Consider the following 13,246-nt stretch of genomic DNA (forward strand, 5'->3'; position numbering starts at 1 on the left):
AACTAATCCCTCTCTTGTAAAATAGACAGTGTTTAGTTAAAGCAGTGGAATTTGTAGTGATGGTCACCAACTTGGGCAGCTTTAAAGGGGGATTAGACAAAATCATGAGGGTAGGGCTATCAATGGCTGCCTGTTATGATAACTGTGTACTGCTACCTTGAGGATCAGAAAAAGTATGCCTTTTAACACCAGCTGCCGAGAGGACAGGAGCCTGTGAGCTTCTCAAAGGTATCTGGTTGGCCGTTGTGAAAACTGAATGCTATCTGAACTAGCAGGACACTTACCGGTATGTTCTTATCTGAGATAGGACAGGACTGAACACTCTCCTCCCAGCTGTAAAGTGCAGGATATTTACCATCTTTCTATCTGGCAGTTATTGATGTGGGGAAAGTATGCATCTGAATCTTAGTATATTGGTGAAATGATCTTTGTCCTACAAAGTACAATGCTGTCGAATAATAATTCATGATATTTTTATATCACGTATCACATTTTGAGATATGCTACTTACTGCAGTGGCACAATGGATGTCTTTCCATACTGTGGCCTCTCTAGAGAGATCGGAGACCTCAAAAAAGTTATCCAGAATGACTTCTCCAATCATATCATGTCTAGAAAATCTGTCAAAGTCATATACACTGAAATGTAGTTTCCTGTTGCAAAGTTGATCATAGGCTACAGGAAACTGAAAGGTTTCATTGAAGACAGGGTTTAACGTCTTTCTGTGAACCCGTGTCTGAAACTTTTTTTTCCTGTCTGGAAGAAGGTAGATTTTCACATAGGGATCTGATGTACCAGTGAAGTCTTTAGCTGGTAGTTCCAAGGCTTTGACAATGGTAACCAAAAGCATCTCATTTTCATAATCATACTTAAGGGTAAAGTTGAGTTTCCCACAAGTTTTCACATCCTCTTTCTGGCCTTCTGAATCCACAGACTTCTGTTTATAAAGTTCCGGTTTTATCCTTCCAATGCTGGTAGTTGTCTCCCCTCTTTGTAAAACAGGATCTGTCCCCATGTTAAAATCAATGCTGGACACCTGCATTTGCCTTGGCAGATGCCTCCTGAAGGAATTGTGCCTGCATGCGCAAAGACAAAGAAATTAACACTGATAATCTCAAAGGGAAAGAGAATAACTTTCATATAGCTAAAAATGAGAGGAGTAAATCAACCACTCACATTTAACAAGTTTCCATTATTGTTATAACTCTCTAGAGAGAACAATTACTAACAACACTAGGTAATCCAGGAAGATAATTCAATGATTCAGTTCAAGAAGAATGTTGACAATTTGGAAGACAACAACAAACAACAGCAGCAGCAAATATAGAGGAGAGCTACAAAAATTACAAAGGGTTTAGAAAGCAAATCCTATTTGCGTGTCGAGGTCCCCCAGGCCACCCCAATAACTCACACTTCACACATCAATTTTTGTTTAAGGTTTTTGGCATGAATTTGGCCACAACTTTATTTAAATACACACATGTGAGTGGTTGCTTAGGCATTGGTTACGACTATCTGTCCTTGCCCAGGGGACAGAACTGACTTCCAGATTCCAGCGGAAGCCCTTGCCCCAGGGACAGAACTGACTTCCGGATTCCAGCGGAAGCCAGTATGGGAGAACCATATGGGGAGAAATGAAGCTGAGCATCAGGCCCCCATCTCTCACCCACATGCCCCCTGGGGGCTTGCACGGCCCAAGTCCGATGCCAGGGACTAGGACGAAAGGGATGGCAAGCCCCTGGATTCCTTTAACAGAATTCCCTTTCTGCACCACCATTGGAGGGGTAGGCACTTACCCCGCCACCAACCAATTTTAACCAATGCCTAACCGCCAACCTTACAAGTTGTGACGATTTGCTATGCAGTAGGCAAAAACCAAATGGCAACAGCCAGTCAGCCAAATGGACAAAATTCCTACCAGGCCCCTGCCCCAAGGCAGATGACCCCATGACAGGCATAGCAAGGTCAGAGGACAACGAAACCCCCCCCTTTTCAGGGAGGGTGGGCGGGTGATCCGGTGCACGCAGCCCAAGAGAAGGCCTCAGGCTGTGAGCCCTGCATTTAAGACCTCTGACCCCTCCCACACTTTAGCAGCATAACATTCTCCCCAGCAACACTCCTTGCCCAATCACAGCATGTGGCCAATTTGCCCAACAACAGTGGGGTGGCCTTTTTGGCCCCCACCGCAACACGTGCTCTCTATTATGGAGAACACGCTTTGGTAGACTGAAGGGAATGGCCATGCTTAACCTAGAAAAAAGAATCTTGATGGAAAATGGGTACCCTATTTCTGGTCAGTGTGTATTAGAGCAGCAAAAGGCAAAAACGAGAGTGTCAAGTTGCACAAGAGAAGCTGAGACCCTACACCATGGCAGAGACCACTGAGAGCAGGGATCAGCAAACTTTTTCAGCAGGGGGCCGGTCCACTGTCTCTCAGACCTTGTGTGAGGCTGGACTATATTTTGAAAGAAGAATAAGAATGAATTCCTATGCCCCACGAATAACCCAGAGATGCCTTTTTTTTAAAAAGGACACATTCTACTCATGTAAAAACACCAGGCAGGCCCCACAAATAACCCAGAGATGCATTTTAAATAAAAGGACACATTCTACTCATGTAAAAACATGCTGATTCCCAGACCATCCGCGGGCCGGATTTAGAAGGCGATTGGGCCGGATCCAGCCCCCGGGTCTTAGTTTGCCTACCTACGTGTGAGAGAATGTGTTGGACATAGTCTGTTCCCACCTCACAGGCAATTGTTGGCTGCTACAAATGATAACCATTACAAGTGAATTAACCAAACAAGATCTCCAGGGACAAGGGTGCAAACCTGATTTTTTATTGTGTGTGTGTGGGGGGGGATAAGTCCTGCCCTGCATAATCAATCACATGACAGGGCACGCATACACCATTTGAATGGCAATGCCTATCGACTTGGGGGGGGGCAGCCCCCTCAAGTATTTTATTGGGGTGTGTGTGTGAAGAGACCTTGACCTCTAGGAGCTGGTTCCTAGATGATGATGAGAGTTGCAGTTCAGTGACATTTAAGAATTCTGGGTCCAATTCATTAATAAGATGGCTATCCATATTAATTTGAAGCATTTCCAGAAACTTGATTGTGCCACAAACCCCACAAAGCTCCGCTGGTTGCTTGATGGTTAACAACCTAAAAAAGAGAGGAAGCGTTTCTTTTTCAATATGCAGAAAAGGATGAGAATGGAAGCCGAAGATCAGTAGAGGGCAGGTTACAAAGGTAAATATTCCACTGATGTTTAGTCGGATCTGAATTCAATAAGGTGGGGGGAACAATGTTCAAGTGTTCTGTTGAGTACTTTGCCCTGGAGATTACATTGCTTAATTAAAACATTGTTGTTGTTTTTTTTAAAAAAATCACTTTTCTTTTTTTTGCATGAACAAAACCCTGTACTTTTTTTATTTTTCCAAGGACATACAGATTTTTCCTAAACGTTCTTAACACCTCATTCTCCCCAGCCCTACTGAATTTAGTCAAGATTCTTTCACCCCTATCAAAGCTGAATTTGCCAGTCTGCTAATTGCTTTCGTACACAAAATGTAATGTCATTAGGTAGTTTGTCTGCATGTCCCCTGTTATCCATGCATGGGGAAGGTAGCTGTACCTGTTTAGCACTCTTCAGGGTCTCCATTTTTAGAGTGCACTGAAATAAAGAAGAGACCCAGCTGTGACACTCACTCTTTCATACTGGGAGTACAAAATGTCCATGAGGAAACTATTGTGTTGTACTTCATGAAAAAGCACTCTTTCCATTTACACCCAGAGTGTCTGCTAAATGGAAAACCCTCAAGTACTGTAGCCATCTTTTGTTGAACAGGAATGTCAGACTGAACTAAGTGGAAGCCACACAGATGTAAGCCTGTTTACTCCCACTGTCTCTTCATCACATTTCATCTGAGCACTCTGACTGCATTCAGATGCAACAATCAGCTGTGGTTTATCAATATGTAAATGCACTCTGGGCTTATGCACCCATTTCATGTATTTTTTACATTCGTATCCTACCCCAAGGATATTAAGGCAGTGAATATCCCATTTCTTCTCCCCGACAACAACCCTGTGAAGTAGCTTAGGTTGAGAAGGAGCGCATTTAGCATCCTGGAATCAAATATGTAATAATATTAGTTTAGTTATGTCTGTTTGTATAGTCATGCTTGTGGAGGTAGCTAGGAGGGCCTTATCCATCTTTGGCTAGCTGTGGCGTTACTTAGAATAGCTGGACCTGACCTTTGCCATTCATGCCCTAGTTACATCCATACTGAACTACTGCAATACCACTTGCGGGAAGCTGCAGGAGGGCAGAATGTTCTTGTGGTCAGGTCCTGCTTGAAGATTTCCCACAGGTATCTGGGTGGCCATTGTGAGAACAGGATGCTGGAATAAATAGGCCATTGGCCTGATCCAGCCGGCTCTTCTCATGCTCTTTTGTTCTGTGTTTTGTGTGGCTGCAGAAGCTGCAGTTTGTCCAAAATGTCGCTCACGAACTGGGCCGTAGAATGTTGAACCTATGCCAGCTATGTTTGCTGTCTGTAACCAAGTAACTAATTTGAAGGCTCAAACTGAAGGGCTCCTTTGAAAAGTCCATGACAGACGAGGGCCCCAGGACCATTGTTTGCCATATGACGGTGACCACGCCCTGAGAGCGGAACGAGAGGGCCTGCCCTTTGTCCCATCTCTGCTGAAAATATGATGGGCAAGTACAAGGGGCTTTTGGGTGCTGGCACTCAAATGATGGAATGCAGTCCCTGGGGAGATAGAATCACAGAAGGTGGAAGAGACCACAAGGGTAATTTCTTCCAAGCCCCTGCAATGCAGGAATCTTTTCGCCCAATGTGGGGCTCGTACCCATGATCTTGAGAGATGTAACAGGCTCATTCTCTTCCCATTTTCAGCCAAGTGGAAAACTTAATGCTCTGCTGTTTTAAGTTATCTTTGTTTTAGCCTGTCCACTTTTAGCTTTTACTGATTAGGATTCTTTACAAATGAGACCAGCACTAACATGCTGCACTGTGTTGTGTTCGTGTTCACTGTTTCAGTCTCTCTGTTATACTCAATCCCATTCCCTCTCCCACCTGATTTTCCATTCCTCCCCCTTTACAGTCAGCTGAGCAGACCCTCCCCTCATTGGCTCTAATTTTTGGACTTCTGCAAACTTACTGTTTCCCAAAGCCTGTGGATACTTACCTTTTGTGCATGGACGGTGCTATTTTCATGACATAGGGAACACTGGTGCCAACTCTACGGGGCCCTGGGTGCCTGGGTCCCCACACCGCGGGGCCTTGGAATCAATGTCTGAGGCTGTGTCAGGCTTCCCATGTGACATCCAGTATTCATGAAGTCATGTGTGAGACCTCTGACATGAGCTCTGAGGCCCCGCGAAGCCTCGGAAGCACTGCTGCTGCTCTCTGACATAATGTGACATCATGATGTCATGACGTCAGATTACAGTGGTACCTCAGGTTACAGACGCTTCAGGTTACAGACTCCGCTAACCCAGAAATAGTACCTTGGGTTAAGAACTTTGCTTCAGGATGAGATCAGAAATCGCGCGGCGGCAGTGGGAGGCCCCAATAGCTAAAGTGGTACCTCAGGTTTCAGGTTAAGAACGGACCTCCGGAACGAATTAAGTTCTTAACCCGAGGTACCACTGTACTTTGTAGGCGCCATTGGGCACCCATAATCTGGGGACCAAGTTGGCGCCCTTGAGAAGCGACAGCATTCATGTCTGGACATTGGAATAATGAATATTTTGCAATAATAATAATAGCAGCAGCAGCAGCAGCAGCAGCAGCAGCAGAAGAAGAAGAAGAAGAAGAAGAAGAAGAAGAAGAAGAAGAAGAAGAAGAAGAAGACAGTCTCTCAGTCTGAGCCATTGGAATGGGACAGACTATAGATTAAAATAGCAAAGGTCTTACGATTGTCTTTCTTTGATGATGATTTGGGACGTGATTCAACTGCCATTTTCAAATATCTGAAGAGTTGTCAGATGGAGCAAGTTTGTTTTCAGCTGTTTCGGAGGGCAGGACCCGAACCAATGGATTCAAATTACAAGAAAGGCGAAAGAACTTTCCAACGGTCAGAGCTGTTTGACAGTGGAATGGACTCCCTCAGAACGGACTCCTTCACTGGAGGTTTCTGAACAGACGGCCATCTGTCAGGGAGTCTTTAGCTGTGGGTGGCTGCATTGCAGGAAGTTGGATTAGATGGCCTTTGAGGTACATTTTGCAACCCTTCAATTCTATGATTTTATATTGCCACAGTCATTTTCAGCTGCCCTGTTTCTGAAAGAGTAACCGTACATCTGCTCACCCCCTGCTTTTTCCTTTCAAAGGAATGTGAGATGTCTTTTCCAAGTTGCCAAATGCTCCGTTAAAATTCAAAACGCCCATTTCAAAATACAGAATGATGTAATCGCTAAATTGCAATCTCCCTCTGCCATACCCTCCCATCTTCTGAAGTGCTGCAATGTTATATATGCCACTAACAGTTATTCCCAGGCGCGTGTAATGTAAAGTGGCACTTTCACTCTAGTAAGCCAATGTCCCGATGCCACGGCAGTTTGCACGGGTTCCGAGTCACAACATTTCAGTGATAGGGCTAATTGATGCGTTAATTATTTAAATGCGTCGTCGTTCCCATGGCAACATGGGAATGCTTTTCCGAGTCTGCAGGAACAATGGGCCTTCATGTGACTGCTGCGCCGAAGTATCAGAAGAGCGGCCAATTAGGTAGCTGGGATGCCGCAACGTTAATGGCTCACACCTGCTGCCCTGTTTTCCCGGGCTGGTGTACTGCACTCTGATTTGTTGTATTGCTCGGGGCACTGTTTCATCTCTCCAGCTCCCCGGGTGAATTAAAAAATGCAACCTTTGCCAGCACTTAGATCCTGGACTACAAAAGCCTTCAGACACCTGGCAACCTGGTTAAGGTTGGGAGCTCATAGAATGGCAGCGAAGTCTCAATTCAGACAGTGGATTTTTTAAAATGGAAATTGGCTGCAGAGAAGCAGCAGAAGAGAAAACAGCCGGCTGGATTCCTCCAGCAGGTTCTGTGCATCCCTATTCACCCTCTACATACATTTGGAGGCGCACAGAAGACTAAATATAGTCAAACTGCCCCCACCCTTGTCTAGGGACTTCCAATCTCTGCCCAGCTCTCCACTGTTCCACAACTGTCCCTGCTCCCATTTCCCCTCCCTGCTCTTGCAAGTTCCATTGCCCAAAAACTTACTTGACAAATCTGATCTAGGAGACTCGGAGGGTCTCAGAGAGACAATCATGTCTGTGGTAGATGGGTTTTCAGTTTGCTTGCTTAGGATGGACCTGGTGGGAATGCTTCTTGACCACACATTTTCTTGGAATCAAAGGCGACCCACAGCATTTTCCTTCAGCTTCATCTGATTTGTTGGTTGTGCAAGGTAGACACACGGACTCAGTTTTGGATGCTCCGAACCAGCATGGGAACTCAAAACACTCACTTATATAGAATGCTGTGCCATTCACAATTTGATATATATTCCCATAGAGTTCTCTGTTCCCGTGCCAGGGCTGATTCACATGTGCATGTATATTGCTGATGGATCCTTTTCATGGATTTCCAGCTTACTTTTGTAGGTACCCTCCAAAGGCAGGTTAAAGCAAATCAATAAATTACAGCATAACCCCCCCCAGATTTAAAATAGCAGTTAAAGCAGATAACAGCTGCTTATTTATTTAACCGCTGCATCAAATATGACTTCTGTCTGTCCATGAGTCACCAGATGCTATTAGCCAAGTGATGAGACACCAGTAGTTGAACAGGCATGTGTGAACCAGGCATTAGGTCAGGCATAGGCAAACTCTGCCCTCCAGATGTTTTGGGACTATAATTCCCATCATCCATGACCACTGGTCCTGCTAGCTAGGGAACATGGGAGTTGTAGGCCAAAAACATCTGGAGGGCCGAGTTTGCCTATGCCTCCATTTGATCAAAGATAGCCAACATGGTGTCCTTCGGATGTTGTTGGACTACAACTCCCATCTGCCACATCCAGCATGACTATTAGTTAGGAATGATGGGAGCTGAGTCCAGCAACAGCTGGAGAGCACATTGGTTACCTCTGCATTACATTGATTTCCATTCAGCTTCAACATGTGTAGAAATGCTTGAATGAGAGATGACTTAACTGACACGTTGACCTGGAATGTCTCTGTGTTGCCTCTGCATCTCTTTCCCTAATTCAAAACCTGCTTTCTTGTACTTACAGAAATGGTAAGATTCTCACTCAGGAACTCCGGAAGGAATCTCCTTGATTGGTTAAAACAATCGAGTCCAACAAGTAGAACATATTCAATTTGCCTTGCTGAGCCCTTGGGCAAACCTTCAGCACCCCTTGAGAATATGTATTATTTTGTATCATTTGTTTTTAATCTTGGTTTTCTAATAGTTGCCATCCATTTTGATTTTCATTTAATCCTTCCTGGCTGTTCTATTAAGAGCAAGGACAAAGAAGTTCAGACAATTTGCCATTAATTATGGCTGCAATATTTTGCATGTTATTGCTTTTCCACCTCTTCACAAAGCCCGAAAACTCATTTTAACCTCCCCACCATTCTTTTTTAAAAAATGCCTCTGCTAGTAATTGTATCTGGAGATTTTCCTTCCGTCTGGGTCAGGCTGGGGTTGCAAGTGGCTGAACCGGAATTCTGACATGGAAGGGTCTCTGGGGTCAGAGTACTAAGAAAGTCTTGCATCCAAAAAACATATTGTATTATTCAGTTGAGCAGTTTCAGCGCATGCCTACACTTGGACCCCATATTTCTAACCCACATTTCAGGATTGCGCAAGGAAGACTAGAGTTAGGATCCACTCCAAATTCCATGGTTTAGTCTGTACAATAGGAAAACACAGATTGTGAGGAGGAGGAGGAGGAGGAGGAGGAGAAGAAGAAGAAGAAGAAGAAGAGTAGTAGTAGTAGTAGTAGTAGTAGTAGTAGTAGTAGTAGTAGTAGTTTGGATTTGATATCCCGCTTTATCACTACTTGAAGGAGTCTCAAAGCGGCTAACATTCTCCTTTCCCTTCCTCCCCCACATCAAACACTCTGTGAGGTGAGAGGGGCTGAGAGACTTCAAAGAAGTGTGACTAGCCCAAGGTCATCCAGCAGCTGCATGTGGAGGAGCGGAGACGCGAACCCGGTTCACCAGATTACGAGTCCACCACTCTTAACCACTACACCACACTGGCTCTCTGAAAACCTAATTACATTAAGGCTAGACATCATAAGACCCAGGGGCAGTTGTATTATTAGGGAAATGGAGGCAATTGCCTCAGGAGGTGGTTGTGCCTCCCTCCTGGCAAACTGGCATTTCCCTGGTCCACTGGCTTGGCCTGCCACCTCCTCCCTTAGAAAGGTCAAGGGGGTATTTACTCAGAGCAAGGCATTCTGGGCATAATGGCTGTGAGGCTGCGTGAGTCGCTGCTGTGGTTTGCTACAGTGGCTAAAAATGATGAACAAAAGAAGAAATGAACAAAAAGCCCATGTACTACCACATATTATTGAAAGATTGGGAGGGTTAATGCAAGACATTTCAGCACCTGATGTGAAGTCAGCCTATGTGTGTTCCAGCAGTGGCACCTCCTCCTTCCACTGCTCACCTCAGGGACATTCTTGCTCATGTCTTGTTCTGAGGTACACAAGGTCCTTCTATAGAGCAAAGCATTGTCGGCAGGTTGGTTTCGGAAAGCTCTTGCACCACCACTGCTATTGCAGTGGCTAAAGCAGAGGTGGCTCTCCAGATGTTGCTGGACTTCAATTCTCATCAGCATGGTCAATGATCAGAGGTACTGGAAGCTGGGAGTCCAACAACATCTGAAGGCCCATAGGTTAGTTCCTTCTGCTTTAATGTTTTACAATAAGCTATGAAACTTTAGAGAGGCGCTCTCCAGAACCCAGGGCATTATTATTTTTTTACCTTGGCTTTCAAAATACCTTGGTGTGATGGACAGGCCCTGAGTCAGCCTGCTGGCGACCCAGCAACCAATCAGAGCTAGTCAGAATGTCAGTTAATCATGAAGGACTGGTGAGTCAAAAATTCAGCACTTGACAGTTAAAGAGATAGGGGCATGCAGGAGAGGGGGACCTGTTCTGATAGGGATAAGGGGTCAGCTAGGCAGGGCAACCCAGTTTGATTCCCTGAGAGGAAAGTCAAAATCTTAGAAGGGGCTGTGAGAGTGTTTTGGTATAGGAATACTAGCAGCCATTCTAGGTGGAAATAGTCTATCCTGAGACTAGTGTTAAACAAGGGTGCCGATTAAGATTTTAAACTTTTTGGTGAAGAGTGTTTGCCTGATACGAAGCATTGCGCCTCACATGAAAAACCACCAAGCTTAGAACTTTCCTTGAGTGCAAATAAATAAGAGAACTAGCTTTACATCAGAAGTGCTTCCACATCACTGTGAACCTCTGAGTGGGGGATAATAAGTGAACACAAGACATTCTTCACTGGCTGCAATTTAATAAAGAAATACTACCACAAACAGTTAGAGCAGGCCTCTACTATTGTTCACAGGGATACTTTTAAACACCCAGAAAAATGGTCTCTTTACTGAGCTTCCATTTTCAGTGAGGGAGTCTGTCACCTTTGGCTTCCCTTAGGTTATGCCCCTTGACTTGGGGAGGGGCATCATTTGATGCTCTGCCTCAGGCCTCAAAATGTATTGGGCTGGCCACGCCGAGGGTTGAGAGTCTTTTGCCCCTCATGTTCAAACACTCCACTCCTAAATTCACTTTATTTTTGGAGAAAACACTGTTGATCTCGCCTTGGTGCAGTGGATTAAGATACATTGCCCCCAAAGCACTTTCCTGCCATTAATGTCTGCTTTTCTGTGTCCTCCTCCCCCCACCATATCAACAAGGATATTCTTCAGCCTGCCATGGACTCTCAAGTGAAGCTAAATTGCACTCTGGAGATAAACAACAGCAAAGTGGAAATACTTATTCTGGTGTCATTTATTGCTTGTTGGGGATCCAGAGACTTGAAAAATGATTTCTTTTCATAAGCAGGCCCCTTCCTTAATACCATAAAACATAAAGAGGATGTAAAGTGTTCCAATTAAGATTTCTCACATTCAACTCTCCTCCCCTCAGCTATACCAGTGAAATTCCATATTAGATGACTGTGTCTAGAAAAATCATGATGTGAGGTTATCTAAGCTGCTTTTCGGTGGAAACTACTTAGGTTCATTAGTCAGTTTCATTATTGAGTCAGTCAAAGACATCCTTGCTAGTGACACAGTGATTCCAGTGGAAGACATCTGAAGGCAGCCCTGTTTAGGGAAGTTTTCAATGTCTGATGTTTTATTGTATTTTTAATATTTTGTTGGAAGCCGCCCAGGGTGGCTGGGGAAACCCAGCCAGATGGGCAGGGTATAATTAATTAATTATTGTTATTATTAAAAATGTGAGGGAGAATTTGGAAGATTTGCCAAGAAAGGGTTACATAGGCCTAGGCACACACCACTGTTTGTTATCCTAGCACATAAGGTGCAACACGTTGCAGACAACACCTTGAAACTAGATTCCAGGCAAGTACCTCAGCTTCTAAAGATTATTCTCATGCAGGGATACATAACAGAAGAAGATCTGGTACAGCACTGGCAGCTATGGTGGGAAACCAACCAGCTACCAACAGAGACTTCACTGAGCTTCAGATTTCCTTGGCACAGGATAGGAATCTTGGTTAGTCATAATGCTTGCCACAAATATGAGCTGTAAATTTGAGGCAAGCATCTCTCTCTCTCTCTCTCTCCCCCCCCTCTCTCTCTCTCTCTCTCTCTCTCACACACACACACACACACACACACACACACACACACACAGTGCTTCTTCTTCAGTTTGGATTTTAATTAGAGGTTCCACTCCTCCATCCCTCCTCCCTCCCTCTGCCTACCCACCCAAGAACCTTCAACCAGCTTCTGTCTCTGTCTAATCCATCCAGCCACTCAACTTGCTGAAGCTCTGATACCAGCTGCAGAAGGGAGGGAAGGATGGATGGATAGATGGAGATTTGGTGCCTGGAGGTGGCGGCTGCTGCTGATGCCAGCAGCACTGGGAAATGTAGGGTTGCTTTGCTATGGGCCCCCCCACAATGCTCCTGACATCCTGACAGATGTCTGTCTGTTTGAGATCTGAGATGCATGGGGTTGGACTGCCTCAGCGATAGGGTCTGATGGAACTCAGATGGGCAAAGGTAGAACAAGAATGCATATTCCCTGGTCAACAAGTGCAAAAGTAAATGCTTTTGTAAATTCAGGAGTCATGGTAGCCTATAAATTTTTAATACATGTCCATTTCCACGCACTGAGTATAATTTAAAACAATTGCTTTATAAAATAAATATTAACCAACTGATGCGTATTATTCCATGTGTATAGAGTTTATACAAGCAAATGGAAGATATTTGTCTAGTGTAAGCTGTATATGATATTTCACCTTAGGGTGCATGAACCATTGGTCTAAATGTAGCGCAGCATGTTTTGTATACAAACCAAATCATATACAGTGGTACCTTGGGTTAAGTACTTAATTCGTTCCAGAGGTCCGTTCTTAACCTGAAACTGTTCTTAACCTGAAGCACCACTTTAGTGAATGGGGTTTCCTGCTGCTGCTGCGCCGCTGGAGCACGATTTCTGTTCTCATCCTGAAGCAAAGTTCTTAACCCGAGGTACCACTGCATTTAAATGCATCAGTGGGTTAATGTGTACAGTGGTACCTTGGGTTACAGACGCTTCAGATTACAGACTCTGCTAACCCAGAAATAGTACCTCGGGTTAAGAACTTTGCTTCAGGATGATAACAGAAATTGTGCTTCGGCGGCGCGGCGGCAACAGGAGGTCTCATTAGCTAAAGTGGTACCTCAGGTTAAGAACAGTTTCAGGTCAAGAACGGACCTCCAGAACGAATTAAGTTCTTAACCCGAGGTACCACTGTACAATGAATGGAAAACATAACCATTGACCATTGTTGGCTATGATATTTAAGTTCTGGTTGTTGTAAAGTTGTGTGCTCAGTGTGTGGAAACAGACTTGTATTAACTCAGATTTCATGGAATTATAGACTTGTAGAGTTGGAAGGGGCCTACAAATAGACAGTCAGACAGACAGATAATGAAAGAAATATGTACTTGAATGCTTATATATACTAGAACACTTATATAAATAATTGAAATACATAG

The 13,246-nt window shown here is 44.5% G+C and overlaps 1 protein-coding gene across 2 annotated transcripts in view; it reads right to left on the bottom strand.

Annotated features, from left to right (window-relative positions):
* The window catches only part of SYT10 (synaptotagmin 10), a 40,034-nt gene that overhangs the window by 13,756 nt on the left and 13,032 nt on the right, over positions 1 to 13,246 (bottom strand). For both annotated transcript variants that reach the window (XM_081212070.1, XM_081212071.1), the window contains exon 3: positions 512 to 1,076. In XM_081212070.1, coding sequence (XP_081068196.1) covers positions 512 to 1,076 — 565 coding nt within the window. The remainder of the gene's footprint in view (positions 1 to 511; positions 1,077 to 13,246) is intronic.

The sequence above is a fragment of the Podarcis bocagei genome, assembly GCF_964188305.1.
Source record: "Podarcis bocagei genome assembly, chromosome: 10".
Classification (NCBI taxonomy): Eukaryota; Metazoa; Chordata; class Lepidosauria; order Squamata; family Lacertidae; genus Podarcis; species Podarcis bocagei.